At 36.4% G+C, this 17,048-nt stretch overlaps 1 protein-coding gene across 1 annotated transcript in view; it reads right to left on the bottom strand.

The window, feature by feature from the left end:
• Positions 1-17,048, bottom strand: part of LOC117322880 (zinc finger ZZ-type and EF-hand domain-containing protein 1-like) — a 125,748-nt gene that overhangs the window by 23,303 nt on the left and 85,397 nt on the right. Inside the window, 8 exon segments of the mRNA XM_033877821.1 lie at positions 1,561-1,631; positions 2,266-2,393; positions 4,619-4,840; positions 6,233-6,276; positions 6,401-6,514; positions 11,177-11,373; positions 11,831-11,991; positions 12,741-12,804. Of these exon segments, the coding sequence (XP_033733712.1) occupies positions 1,561-1,631; positions 2,266-2,393; positions 4,619-4,840; positions 6,233-6,276; positions 6,401-6,514; positions 11,177-11,373; positions 11,831-11,991; positions 12,741-12,804 (1,001 nt within the window).

Here is a 17,048-nt window from a genome sequence, read left to right as displayed (position 1 = left end):
ATCAACTCATACATTTAACAACAATATCAACTCATACATGTAACAACAATATCAACTCATACATGTAACAACAATATCATCTCATACATGTAACAACAATATCATCTCATACATGTAACAACAATCTCATCTCATACATGTAACAACAATATCATCTCATACAATATCATCTCATATGCGTAACAACAATATCAACTCATACATGTAACAACAATATCATCTCATACATGTAACAATGATATCATCTCATACATGTAACAACAATATCATCTCATACACGTAACAACAATATCATCCCATACATGTAACAACAATATCAACTCATACATGTAACAACAATATCAACTCATACATGTAACAACAATATCATCTCATACAATCTCATCTCATACATGTAACAACAATATCAACTCATACATGTAACAACAATCTCATCTCATACACGTAACAACAATATCATCTCATACATGTAACAACAATATCAACTCATACATGTAACAACAATATCAACTCATACATGTAACAACAATATCAACTCATACATGTAACAACAATATCATCTCATACATGTAACAACAATATCAACTCATACATGTAACAACAATATCATCTCATACATGTAACAACAATATCAATTCATACATGTAACAACAATATCATCTCATACAATCTCATCTCATACATGTAACAACAATATCAACTCATACATGTAACAACAATCTCATCTCATACACGTAACAACAATATCATCTCATACATGTAACAACAATATCAACTCATACATGTAACAACAATATCAACTCATACATGTAACAACAATATCAACTCATACATGTAACAACAATATCAACTCATACATGTAACAACAATATCATCTCATACATGTAACAACAATATCAACTCATACATGTAACAACAATATCATCTCATACACGTAACAACAATATCATCTCATACATGTAACAACAATATCATCTCATACATGTAACAACAATATCAACTCATACATGTAACAACAATATCATCTCATACATGTAACAACAATATCAACTCATACATGTAACAACAATATCATCTCATACATGTAACAACAATATCATCTCATACACGTAACAACAATATCATCTCATACATGTAACAACAATATCAACTCATACATGTAACAACAATATCATCTCATACATGTAACAACAATATCATCTCATACATGTAACAACAATCTCATCTCATACATGTAACAACAATATCATCTCATACATGTAACAACAATATCATCTCATACAATATCATCTCATACATGTAACAACAATATCAACTCATACATGTAACAACAATATCATCTCATACAATATCATCTCATACATGTAACAACAATATCATCTCATACATGTAACAACAATATCAACTCATACATGTAACAACAATATCAACTCATACATGTAACAACAATATCATCTCATACATGTAACAACAATCTCATCTCATACATGTAACAACAATATCAACTCATACATGTAACAACAATATCAACTCATACATGTAACAACAATATCAACTCACTTGGCAATCTTGAAGAGCAGATGAATGAACTGATCTGTGGTGAAGTTATATGTAACACCAGCCGATGAGATCTGAAACAAATATTGGCAAAGCTCATTCACTTATCATATCTGTCACATGACCAAAGTTTGGACAATATATTTTTTTTATCAAGAATTTGTATTTATATGTATATTAATGAAAGATTGATACCCTGAATAAAATGATTATACAATAGTTAAATCATTGTTTTTGTTTTACCTCCCATACAACTTGTAAGTTAATATAACTTTACCTCCCATACAACTTGTAAGTTAATATAACTTTACCTCCCATACAACTTGTAAGTTAATATAACTTTACCTCCCATACAACGAAAATTAATATAACTTTACCTCCCATACAACGAAAATTAATATAACTTTACCTCCCATACAACTTGTAAGTTAATATAACTTTACCTCCCATACAACGAAAATTAATATAACTTTACCTCCCATACAACGAAAATTAATATAACTTTACCTCCCATACAACTTGTAAGTTAATATAACTTTACCTCCCATACAACGAAAATTAATATAACTTAACTTCCCATACAACGATAATTAATATAACTTTACCTCCCATACAACTTGTAAGTTAATATATAACTTGGAAAGTTAGGAATCAATAAGTGAGTAAATTTGTTAATCAAAATGATTTATAAACAGATTTGAAATAAACCTTGTGATCTTGTGGAATCATGGCACCAAGTAATCCCATGATTCTCTCCTGGGAGTGGATGGCGAAGGCCTGTTCTTGTCGTGTCTCCAGACGTAGCAGGCCTCCCTGTAACACTTCCTTGGTACTATCTGGGAACAATATCAAAACCAATAATAGTTATTTCTATAGCTCAGTTACAGAATTGAATACTAGCCAGAATTGTGAAAACAAGCTAAAACTGTTGTGTATAAAAGCCGAAATTGTGAAAACAAAATGTTGTGAATACTAGCTAAAATTGTAGAGAATACAAGCTAGAACTGTAGTGAATACAATCTAGAACTGTAGTGAATACTAGCTAGAACTGTAGTGAATACTAGCTAAACTGTGGTGAATACAAGCTAGAACTGTAGTGAATACTAGCTAAACTGTGGTGAATACAAGCTAGAACTGTAGTGAATACAAGCTAGAACTGTAGTGAGTACAAGCTAGAACTGTAGTGAATACTAGCTAGAACTGTAGTGAATACTAGCTAAACTGTAGTGAATACTAGCTAGAACTGTAGTGAGTACAAGCTAGAACTGTAGTGAATACAAGCTAAACTGTAGTGAATACAAGCTAAACTGTAGTGAATACAAGCTAGAACTGTAGTGAGTACAAGCTAGAACTGTAGTGAATACAAGCTAAACTGTAGTGAATACAAGCTAGAACTGTAGTGAATACTAGCTAAACTGTGGTGAATACAAGCTAGAACTGTAGTGAGTACAAGCTAGAACTGTAGTGAATACAAGCTAGAACTGTAGTGAATACTAGCTAGAACTGTAGTGAATACTAGCTAAACTGTGGTGAATACAAGCTAGAACTGTAGTGAATACTAGCTAAACTGTAGTGAATACTAGCTAGAACTGTAGTGAGTACAAGCTAGAACTGTAGTGAATACAAGCTAGAACTGTAGTGAATACAAGCTAGAACTGTAGTGAGTACAAGCTAGAACTGTAGTGAATACTAGCTAAACTGTAGAGAATACTAGCTAAACTGTAGAGAATACAAGCTAGAACTGTTGTGAATACAAGCTAGAACTGTAGTGAGTACAAGCTAGAACTGTAGTGAATACAAGCTAGAACTGTAGTGAATACAAGCTAGAACTGTAGTGAATACTAGCTAAACTGTAGAGAATACAAGCTAGAACTGTTGTGAATACAAGCTAGAACTGTTGTGAATACTAGCTAGAACTGTTGTGAATACTAGCTAAACTGTGGTGAATACAAGCTAGAACTGTAGTGAATACTAGCTAAACTGTGGTGAATACAAGCTAGAACTGTAGTGAATACTAGCTAGAACTGTAGTGAATACTAGCTAAACTGTGGTGAATACAAGCTAGAACTGTAGTGAATACAAGCTAGAACTGTCTTCAATGAAGATCAACTTCACCCCAGCAGCAATGCTTCAGACCCAATATCAACTCCCTGGGCCTCTTGGTTATTGAGAAGAAGTCATTTAAACATTTCAGTATATTGACCTCTGTGACCTTGGATGTAGGTTTAGGTAATTCATTTGAACAAATTTGTGAGAAGGTGGATAGCTGGTTACTATATCCCTACCCAACTTTGTTGAGTGTTGAGAATGGAAAGGTTTAAGGAATATTAATTTATCTAATTAGGTTTCTGCATCATCAAAACACTGCTGTAAATAGACATTATCTAAAACACGCTGTAGTGGGGTACGAAGGAGTGAGGAATATTTGATTGGTTAATTACCTTCAGCATCATCGGGGACTTGCTGTAGTGGGGTACGTAGGAGTGAGGAATATTTGATATATTAATTACCTTCAGCATCATCGGGGACTTGCTGTAGTGGGGTACGAAGGAGTGAGGAATATTTGATTGGTTAATTACCTTCAGCATCATCGGGGACTTGCTGTAGTGGGGTACGTAGGAGTGAGGAATATTTGATATATTAATTACCTTCAGCATCATCGGGGACTTGCTGTAGTGGGTACGTAGGAGTGAGGAATATTTGATTGGTTAATTACCTTCAGCATCATCCGACACCTGCTGTAGTGGGGTATGTAGGGGTGAGGAATATTTGATATATTAATTACCTTCATCATCATCGGGGACTTGCTGTAGTGGGGTACGTAGGAGTGAGGAATATTTGATATATTAATTACCTTCAGCACCATCGGGGACTTGCTGTAGTGGGGTACGTAGGAGTGAGGAATATTTGATATATTAATTACCTTCAGCATCATCCGACACCTGCTGTAGTGGGGTACGTAGGAGTGAGGAATATTTGATATATTAATTACCTTCATCATCATCGGGGACTTGCTGTAGTGGGGTACGTAGGAGTGAGGAATATTTGATATATTAATTACCTTCAGCATCATCGGGGACCTGCTGTAGACAGTGGGTAACAATATCTATACATTCTTGCTGAAGGTTGGCGGCCAGTTTGACGTAGTCGCTGTCTACCATACTGCTAGGACTGTCAGCGTGGATGATGTCGCCCGTAGAGAGGGCCAGCACCGTAAACAACAGCCAGACATGTTGGTGAATGTATGCTTGGATAAGGGAGTCAGAGTCCTGCGATGGCCGCACTGAATATAGACACATTGGTTTAAACTATAACTTATAATACACACATTTCTATTAATGAATCTTGATTGATGAGAATGTGTGGATGGTTAATTATATGGTGTATATGTACACATTTCTAAGGTGGAACAGGACTCATACTTCAACTGTATATATTGTATCTGCTGGGAAAATGACATGTCAAATTTCAAAGAAGATTTCAATTACAATTTCTGATCAATTCTAACATGAATGGTCAACAAATGTTTAAAACGTTGTTAGAGTAATTATGAACATTACCAGACAGGTGACTTATATCTGTGATAGACAGATTACTTACATCACCAGACAGGTGACTTATATCTGTGATAGACAGATAACTTACATCACCAGACAGGTGACTTATATCTGTGATAGACAGATTACTTACATCACCAGACAGGTGACTTATATCTGTGATAAACAGATTACTTCACCAGACAGGTGACTTAAATCTGTGATATACAGATTACTTACATCACCAGACAGGTGACTTATATCTGTGATAGACAGATTACTTACATCACCAGACAGGTGACTTATATCTGTGATAAACAGATTACTTCACCAGACAGGTGACTTAAATCTGTGATATACAGATTACTTACATCACCAGACAGGTGACTTATATCTGTGATAGACAGATTACTTACATCACCAGACAGGTGACTTATATCTGTGATAGACAGATTACTTACATCACCAGACAGGTGACATATATCTGTGACAGACTACTTACATTACAGACAGGTGACATATATCTGTGACAGACTACTTACATTACAGACAGGTGACTTATATCTGTGATAGACAGATTACTTACATCACCAGACAGGTGACTTATATCTGTGACAGATTACTTACATTACAGACAGGTGACTTATATCTGTGACAGACAGATTACTTACATTACAGACAGGTGACTTATATCTGTGATAGACAGATTACTTACATCACCAGACAGGTGACTTATATCTGTGACAGATTACTTACATTACAGACAGGTGACTTATATCTGTGACAGACAGATTACTTACATTACAGACAGGTGACTTATATCTGTGATAGACAGATTACTTACATTACAGACAGGTGACTTATAACTGTGACAGAATACTTACATCACCAGACAGGTGACATATATCTGTGACAGAATACTTACATTACACACAGGTGACATATATCTGTGACAGAATACTTACATTACAGACAGGTGACTTATATCTGTGACAGATTACTTACATTACAGACAGGTGACTTATATCTGTGATATACAGATTACTTACATAACCAGACAGGTGACTTATATCTGTGATAGACAGATTGCTTAAATCACCAGACAGGTGACTTATATCTGTGATAGACAGATTACTTACATTTGATCATAGGGAACTTTGTGATGTCATGGCTAGGAGTATGTCTACAAATAACAAAATTAGAGTTTATTTGATAATCAGAAAGAAAATCAAAAAAAATTTTTTTTATTACATTTTTGTTTGGAACATTAATATCCATTATTGTCTACAAAATTATATTATACTTACTCGGAGGGAAATTTGCCCTTTGAGTGGCAGCCCAAACAGAGGTCAAAGTCATCACATATATTACAGTGGATCCTGGTTCCCACAATGAACGCCTGACATTTATTACATTTGTACCTGTAAACAAAGTCAGAAAGTCAGTACAAAGACTGGTCAGACAAAACACACAGCGTTTAACTGGTCAGACAAAACACACAGAGATAACATTTAACTGGTCAGATAAAACACACAGAGATAACGTTTAACTGGTCAGACAAAACACACAGAGATAACGTTTAACTGGTCAGACACAGAGATAACATTTAACTGGTCAGACACACAGAGATAACGGTAAACTGGTCAGACAAAACACACAGAGATAACGTTTAACTAGTCAGACAAAACACACAGAGATAACGTTTAACTAGTCAGACAAAACACACAGAGATAACGTTTAACTGGTCAGACACACAGAGATAACGTTTAACTGGTCAGACAGAACACACAGAGATAACGATTAACTGGTCAGACAAAACACACAGAGATAACATTTAACTGGTGAGACAAAACCCACAGAGATAACGTTTAACTGGTGAGACAAAACCCACAGAGATAACGTTTAACTGGTGAGACAAAACCCACAGAGATAACGTTTAACTGGTGAGACAAAACACACAGAGATAACGTTTAACTGGTCAGACAAAACACACAGAGATAACGTTTAACTGGTCAGACAAAACACACAGAGATAACGTTTAACTGGTGAGACAAAACACACAGAGATAACGTTTAACTGGTCAGACAAAACACACAGAGATAATATTTAACTGGTCAGACAAAACACACAGACATTTAACTGGTCAGACAAAACACACAGAGATAACGTTTAACTGGTCAGACAAAACACACAGAGATAACGTTTAACTGGTCAGACAAAACCCACAGACATTTAACTGGTCAGACAAAACACACAGAGATAATGTTTAACTGGTCAGACACACAGAGATAACGTTTAACTGGTCAGACAAAACACACAGAGATAACGTTTAACTGGTTAGACACACAGAGATAACGTTTAACTGGTCAGACAAAACACACAGAGATAACGTTTAACTGGTTAGACAAAACCCACAGACATTTAACTGGTCAGACACAGAGATAACGTATAACTGGTCAGACATACAGAGGTAATGTTTAACTGGTGAGACAAAACACACAGAGATAACGATTAACTGGTGAGACAAAACACACAGAGATAACGTTTAACTGGTCAGACAAAACACACAGAGATAATATTTAACTGGTCAGACAAAACACACAGAGATAACGTTTAACTGGTCAGACAAAACACACAGAGATAACATTTAACTGGTCAGACAAAACACAGAGTTAACGTTTAACTGGTCAGACATACAGAGGTAATGTTTAACTGGTCAGACAAAACACACAGAGATAATATTTAACTGGTCAGACACACAGAGGTAATGTTTAACTGGTCAGACAAAACACACAGAGATAATATTTAACTGGTCAGACAAAACACACAGAGATAACGTTTAACTGGTCAGACAAAACACACAGAGATAATATTTAACTGGTCAGACAAAACACACAGAGATAACGTTTAACTGGTCAGACAAAACACACAGAGATAATATTTAACTGGTCAGACAAAACACACAGAGATAATATTTAACTGGTCAGACAAAACACACAGAGATAACGTTTAACTGGTCAGACAAAACACATAGAGATAATATTTAACTGGTCAGACAAAACACACAGAGATAATATTTAACTGGTCAGACAAAACACACAGAGATAACGTTTAACTGGTCAGACAAAACACACAGAGATAACATTTAACTGGTCAGACAAAACACACAGAGATAACATTTAACTGGTCAGACAAAACATAGAGAGATAACGTTTAACTGGTCAGACAAAACACACAGAGATAACGTTTAACTGGTCAGACACAGAGATAACATTTACTGGTCAGAGACAAAACACACAGAGATAACGTTTAACTGGTCAGACACAGAGATAACATTTACTGGTCAGAGACAAAACACACAGAGATAACGTTTAACTGGTCAGACACACAGAGATAACATTTAACTGGTCAGATAAAACACACAGAGATAACATTTAAAACAAGAGGCCCAAAGGGCCTTAACGGTCACCTGAGATTTGAAATATTTCGGCCAATTAAATTGACCCTTTTTGGCCCCACCCATCAGTCCTAATGGGGTCAGTCTATGAAGAGTATTTGATTCTAACATATAGTAGATAAGAAGATTTTTGAAATTTCAGTCAATTTGACCCTTTTTGGCCCCGCCCACCAGCCCCTGGGGGTCAACCAGGGCCAACATGTACATAACATCAAACTGTCATCCCATGCTGATAATTTGAACCAAGTTAGAATGAATTCCAATACAAATCCATCAAATAATAGTAAAAAATGTGATTTCCCTATATAAACTATAGTAAAGTTTACCCCCTCCCCAGGGGCAAACGTGAGACCCCAGGGTCATGAAATTCACAATTTTGGTAAAGCACCTGAAGACCCTTCCATCTATGAAGAGTATTTGATTCTACCATATCTGAGAGTAGGGAAGAAGATTTTTGAAATTTTAGTCAATTTGACCCTTTTTGGCCCCGCCCACCAGCCCCTGGGGGTCAACTAGGGCCAACATGTACATACCATCAAACTGTCATCCCATGCTGATAATTTGAACCAAGTTAGAATGAATTCCAATACAAATCCAACAAATAATAGTCAAAAATGTGATTTCCCTATATAAACTATAGTAAAGTTTACCCCCTACCCAGGGGCAAACGTGAGACCCCAGGGTCATGAAATTCACAATTTTGGTAAAGCACCTGAAGAGCCTTCCATCTATGAAGAGTATTTGATTCTAACATATCTGAGAGTAGAGAAGAAGATTTTTGAAATTTCAGTCAATTTGACCCTTTTTGGCCCCGCCCACCAGCCCCTGGGGGTCAACCAGGGCCAACGTGTACATACCATCAAACTGTCATCCCATGCTGATAATTTGAACCAAGTTAGAATGAATTCCAATACAAATCCAACAAATAATAGTCAAAAATGTGATTTCCCTATATAAACTATAGTAAAGTTTACCCCCTCCCCAGGGGCAAACGTGAGACCCCAGGGTCATGAAATTCACAATTTTGGTAAAGCACCCTAAGACCCTTCCATCTATGAAGAGTATTTGATTCTACCATATCTGAGAGTAGAGAAGAAGATTTTTGAAATTTCAGTCAATTTGACCCTTTTTGGCCCCGCCCACCAGCCCCTTGGGGTCAACCAGGGCCAACATGTACATACCATCAAACTGTCATCCCATGCTGATAATTTGAACCAAGTTAGAATGAATTCCAATACAAATCCAACAAATAATAGTCAAAAATGTGATTTCCCTATATAAACTATAGTAAAGTTTACCCCCCTCCCCAGGGGCAAATGTGAGACCCCAGGGTCATGAAATTCACAATTTTGGTAAAGCACCTTAAGACCCTTCCATCTATGAAGAGTATTTGATTCTACCATATCTGAGAGTAGAGAAGAAGATTTTTGAAATTTTAGTCAATTTGACCCTTTTTGGCCCCGCCCACCAGCCCCTGGGGGTCAATTAGGGCCAACATGTACATACCATCAAAGTGTCATCCCATGCTGATAATTTGAACCAAGTTAGAATGAATTCCAATACAAATCCAACAAATAATAGTCAAAAATGTGATTTCCCTACATAAATTATACTAAAGTTTACCCCCTCCCCAGGGGCAAACGTGAGACCCCAGGGTCATGCAATTCACAATTTTGGTAAAGCACCACAAGACCCTTTCATCTATAAAGAGTGTTTGACTCCACCATATCTGAGAGTAGAGAAGAAGATTTTTGAAGTTTTAGTCAATTTGACCCTTTTTGGCCCCACCCCTCAGGCCCCTGGGGGGTGGGGACCATATAATTCACAATTTTGGTTGACCTTCAGCCATAGAAACTTTCTGCCAAATTTCCTTGAATTTTGTTAAGCGGTTTTGGAGAAGAAGTCGAAAATGTAAAAAGTTTACGGACGCACGACGGACGACGGACGACGACGGACAAAAGGCGATTAGAATAGGTCACTTGAGACTTTGTCTCAAGTGACCTAAAAACCATAGCGGCATATCTTTAACTTCTCTAAGTTAAAGCTTGATGAAATATCAAAATGGTCTTTTTTAGCAGTTCAATACACCATTCTATAAGTTAAACCTCATACACACTCAACAAATATTAACCTATACAAATGTGTACCTGTTGTAAGAATACTAAGTATCTCTAAATGCTAGTGTTATGTGAATACCTAGATTCCCTAGATATGTGAATACTTAGTATCCCTTGTTATGTGAATACTTAGATTCCCTAGTTATGTGAATACTTAGAATCCCTAGTTATGTGAATACTTAGATTCCCTAGTTATGTGAATACTTAGATTCCCTAGTTACGTGAATACTTAGATTCCCTAGATATGTGAATACTTAGATTTCCTAGATATGTGAATACTTAGGTTCTCTAGTTATGTGAATACTTATATTCCCTAGTTATGTGAATACTTAGATTCCCTAGTTATGTGAATACTTAGAATCCCTAGTTATGTGAATACTTAGATTCCCTAGTTATGTGAATACTTAGATTCCCTAGTTATGTGAATACTTAGAATCCCTAGATATGTGAATACTTAGGTTCTCTAGCTGTGTTAATACTTAGTATTATGTATCAGTGTGAAAACTTACACCAGATGGACCATGTCATGATCATCTGAGTGATCTCCCTCTGGTTTTACTCCCCCGGCGTAACAGGTAGCACACAAATCCATGTCCACACACTGTAGACAGCGGTACCGTCGGCCGGGGAGGGTAACAGAACAGCCATCACAGCTAACCTCAACATCCAACAGATCACAAAATCGTGCAACAAACATTTGTACAGCCTGAAATGTCAAGGTCATGATATCACAGCAACTTCAAGGTCATGATATCACAACAACTTCAGAAACCAAGGACAATGAAAATTTCTGAAATAGTGACAAATGTAAGCCTTCTAAATATTACATTATGATAAATTGTGTCCTCTCTCTGAAAAAATTATCGAACAGTTTGTTTAAAAGACACAAATTACAAATGATGGCAATGAACCCTAGCTATATGGATGCCATACAAATCCAAAAGAATACTTTACAACTCACAAAGGACAACTAGGGCAATAATTAACTGCTAAAAGTCATTAAACAGTGAACCAAATACACATAGACAACTACTTACAAGTGGATTAATCTAACGAATAATGAACTGGCTATCTAGACTGTCATACAAGCTGGTTCTAGTACATATTGTACTAGTTTAGAGTGTAATCAGTAACTGGACAGACAAGCCACGCAGTATGCCTACCTTCCTGTCCTCTCGAGAACCGTGGTCCATTTTGTTGCCGTTGTACCACCGATCAAAGCCACTCTCACACTCCTCAAACCACAACATACACTGCTCATAACAGCGAATGTCTTTCTCATCTGCCTCCTGGCTTAGTGTACAGTCACGCATCTTCACTGTTTCTGTCAACAAACAACATCAAAACAAGGTCATCAAAAGCTTGGCTGTTATCATATCACTAACACATTCAACCACTTCATGAATATTCATAACTCTATCACTTAACACAGCCACTTATATCTAATATTCGTAACTCTATCACTAAACACAACCACTTCATGAATATTCATAACTCTATCATCAAACACAACCACTTCATTAATATTCATAACATTATCACTAAACACAACCACTTCATGAATATTCATAACACTATCACTAAACACAACCATTTCACCAGTAACTACACCTCCATCATTAATATTCACAACACTATTAGTAACCATACCCACATTATTAATATTCATAACTATCATTAACCACACCCAATTCTTAAGTAACCATAATTATCTTGTCACCAATATTCATATCACTTTCACTAGCTGTGCCAACTTTATCAGTATAACCACACCTCACTCATCATTATTCATAATATTATCACTAACCACACCCACTTCATCAGTATAACCATACCTTCATCATGAATATTCATAATATAATTACTTTAACCACTCCACTAATAAGCACACCAACATCTGATTCATTAATATAAACCAACCCAGTATATGGCCACATTAATTCAACGAAAGGTAAGGTAAATTGTTTATCCAATTTTGGTTACAAGGCATAAGAAATTTGTCTATTAAAATGTATCTCTGTACTTGATTAGAGACCACCACTGACCGATGGTCAGTATGTCAATACATGTTACCTTTAGCAACACTCAGGAAGAGGGCTGGCAGTTTGACCTCAGTGACAAACATCAGATCATAGGGCTGAAATATAAACCAACATCAAGTTCAGAGTAATGTAACTGTTACAGCTATCAACACATTTCTCTACATCAATATCACCTGGATATCAGCTTCAATATTCTAGTTACTATGTGGTATATATATTATAGTGTGGGGGGTACACTAGTTACTATGTAGTATATATACTATAGTGGGGGGTACACTAGTTACTATGTAGTATATATACTATAGTGGGGGGTACACTAGTTACTATGTAGTATATATACTATAGTGGGGGTACACTTGTTACTATGTAGTATATATACTATAGTGAGGGTACACTAGTTACTATGTAGTATATATACTATAGTGGGGGGTACACTAGTTACTATGTAGTATATATACTATAGTGGGGGTACACTAGTTACTATGTAGTATATATACTATAGTGGGGGGTACACTAGTTACTATGTAGTATATATACTATAGTGGGGGTACACTAGTTACTATGTAGTATATATACTATAGTGGGGGTACACTAGTTACTATGTAGTATATATACTATAGTGGGGGGTACACTAGTTACTATGTAGTATATATACTATAGTGGGGGTACACTAGTTACTATGTAGTATATATAGTGGGGGGTACACTAGTTACTATGTAGTATATATACTATAGTGGGGGTACACTAGTTACTATGTAGTATATATACTATAGTGGGGGGTACAATAGTTACTATGTAGTATATATACTATAGTGGGGGGTACACTAGTTACTATGTAGTATATATACTATAGTGGGGGGTACACTAGTTACTATGTAGTATATATACTATAGTGGGGGGTATACTAGTTACTATGTAGTATATATAGTGGGGGGGTACACTAGTTACTGTGTAGTATATATACTATAGTGGGGGTACACTAGTTACTATGTAGTATATATAGTGGGGGGTACACTAGTTACTATGTAGTATATATACTATGGTGGGGGTACACTAGTTACTATGTAGTATATATACTATAGTGGGGGTACACTAGTTACTGTGTAGTATATATACTATAGTGGGGTACACTAGTTACTATGTAGTATATATACTATAGTGGGGGTACACTAGTTACTATGTAGTATATATACTATAGTGGGGGGTACACTAGTTACTATGTAGTATATATACTATAGTGAGGGGTACACTAGTTACTATGTAGTATATATACTATAGTGGGGGTACACTAGTTACTATGTAGTATATATACTATAGTGGGGGTACACTAGTTACTATGTAGTATATATACTATAGTGGGGGGTACAATAGTTACTATGTAGTATATATACTATAGTGGGGGGTACACTAGTTACTATGTAGTATATATACTATAGTGGGGGTACACTAGTTACTATGTAGTATATATACTATAGTGGGGGGTATACTAGTTACTATGTAGTATATATAGTGGGGGGTACACTAGTTACTGTGTAGTATATATACTATAGTGGGGGTACACTAGTTACTATGTAGTATATATAGTGGGGGGTATACTAGTTACTATGTAGTATATATACTATAGTGGGGGGTACACTAGTTACTATGTAGTATATATACTATAGTGGGGGGTACACTAGTTACTATGTAGTATATATACTATAGTGGGGGTACACTAGTTACTATGTAGTATATATACTATAGTGGGGGGTACACTAGTTACTGTGTAGTATATATACTATAGTGAGGGGTACACTAGTTACTATGTAGTATATATACTATAGTGGGGGGTACACTAGTTACTATGTAGTATATATACTATAGTGGGGGTACACTAGTTACTATGTAGTATATATACTATGGTGGGGGTACACTAGTTACTATGTAGTATATATACTATAGTGGGGGGTACACTAGTTACTGTGTAGTATATATACTATAGTGAGGGGTACACTAGTTACTATGTAGTATATATACTATAGTGGGGGGTACACTAGTTACTATGTAGTATATATACTATAGTGGGGGTACACTAGTTACTATGTAGTATATATACTATAGTGGGGGTACACTAGTTACTATGTAGTATATATACTATGGTGGGGGTACACTAGTTACTATGTAGTATATATACTATAGTGGGGGGTACACTAGTTACTGTGTAGTATATATACTATAGTGAGGGTACACTAGTTACTATGTAGTATATATACTATAGTGGGGGGTACACTAGTTACTGTGTAGTATATATACTATGGTGGGGGTACACTAGTTACTATGTAGTATATATACTATAGTGGGGGTACACTAGTTACTATGTAGTATATATACTAAGTGGGGGGTACACTAGTTACTGTGTAGTACATATACTGTAGTGGGGGTACACTAGTTACTATGTAGTATATATACTAAAGTGGGGGTACACTAGTTACTATGTAGTATATATACTATAGTGGGGGTACACTAGTTACTATGTAGTATATATATACTATAGTGGGGGGTACACTAGTTACTATGTAGTATATATACTATAGTGGGGGGTACCACTAGTTACTATGTAGTATATATACTATAGTGGGGGTACACTAGTTACTATGTAGTATATATACTATAGTGAGGGTACACTAGTTACTATGTAGTATATATACTACAGTGGGGGTACACTAGTTACTATGTAGTATATATACTACAGTGGGGGTACACTAGTTACTATGTAGTATATATACTATAGTGGGGGGTACACTAGTTACTATGTAGTACGACCCTAATTATTTCCCTTTAGACCCCTATCTGACCTGCCATTCCATGTCCAACAGATGTAGTAAATAAAACCCTAATTATCACCCTTTAGACCCCTATCTTACCTGCCATTCCATGTCCAACAGATGTAGTAAATAAAACCCTAATTATCACCCTTTAGACCCCCATCTTACCTGCCATTCCATGTCCAACAGATGTAGTAAAACCCTAATTATCACCCTTTAGACCCCCATCTTACCTGCCATTCCATGTCCAACAGATGTAGTAAAACCCTAATTATCCCCCTTTAGACCCCTATCTTACCTGCCATTCCATGTCCAATAGATATAGTAAATAAAACACTAATTATCCCCCTTTAGACCCCCATCTTACCTGCCATTCCATGTCCAATAGATGTAGTAAATAAAACCCTAATTATCACCCTTTAGACCCCTATCTTACCTGCCATTCCATGTCCAACAGATGTAGTAAAACCCTAATTATCACCCTTTAGACCCCTATCTTACCTGCCATTCCATGTCCAACAGATGTAGTAAAACCCTAATTATCCCCCTTTAGACCCCCATCTTACCTGCCATTCCATGTCCAACAGATGTAGTAAATAAAACCCTAATTATCCCCCTTTAGACCCCTATCTTACCTGCCATTCCATGTCCAACAGATGTAGTAAATAAAACCCTAATTATCCCCCTTTAGACCCCTATCTTACCTGCCATTCCATGTCCAACAGATGTAGTAAATAAAACCCTAATTATCCCCCTTTAGACCCCCATCTTACCTGCCATTCCATGTCCAACAGATGTAGTAAATAAAACCCTAATTATCCCCCTTTAGACCCCTATCTTACCTGCCATTCCATGTCCAACAGATGTAGTAAAACCCTAATTATCCCCCTTTAGACCCCCATCTTACCTGCCATTCCATGTCCAACAGATGTAGTAAATAAAACCCTAATTATCACCCTTTAGACCCCAACCTTACCTGCCATTCCATGTCCAACAGATGTAGTAAATAAACCCTAATTATCATCCTTTAGACCCCTATCTTACCTGCCATTCCATGTCCAACAGATGTAGTAAATAAAACCCTAATTATCACCCTTTAGACCCCAACCTTACCTGCCATTCCATGTCCAACAGATGTAGTAAAACCCTAATTATCCCCCTTTAGACCCCTATCTTACCTGCCATTCCATGTCCAACAGATGTAGTAAAACCCTAATTATCCCCCTTGAGACCCCAACCTTACCTGCCATTCCATGTCCAACAGATGTAGTAAAACCCTAATTATCCCCCTTTAGACCCCTATCTTACCTGCCATTCCATGTCCAACAGATGTAGTAAAACCCTAATTATCCCCCTTTAGACCCCTATCTTACCTGCCATTCCATGTCCAACAGATGTAGTAAATAATACCCTAATTATCCCCCTTTAGACCCCCATCTTACCTGCCATTCCATGTCCAACAGATGTAGTAAATAAAACCCTAATTATCATCCTTTAGACCCCCATCTTACCTGCCATTCCATGTCCAACAGATG

This window comes from Pecten maximus, chromosome 1, assembly GCF_902652985.1.
Source record: "Pecten maximus chromosome 1, xPecMax1.1, whole genome shotgun sequence".
NCBI lineage: Eukaryota > Metazoa > Mollusca > Bivalvia > Pectinida > Pectinidae > Pecten > Pecten maximus.
This window is presented reverse-complemented; position numbering and strand designations above follow the sequence as displayed.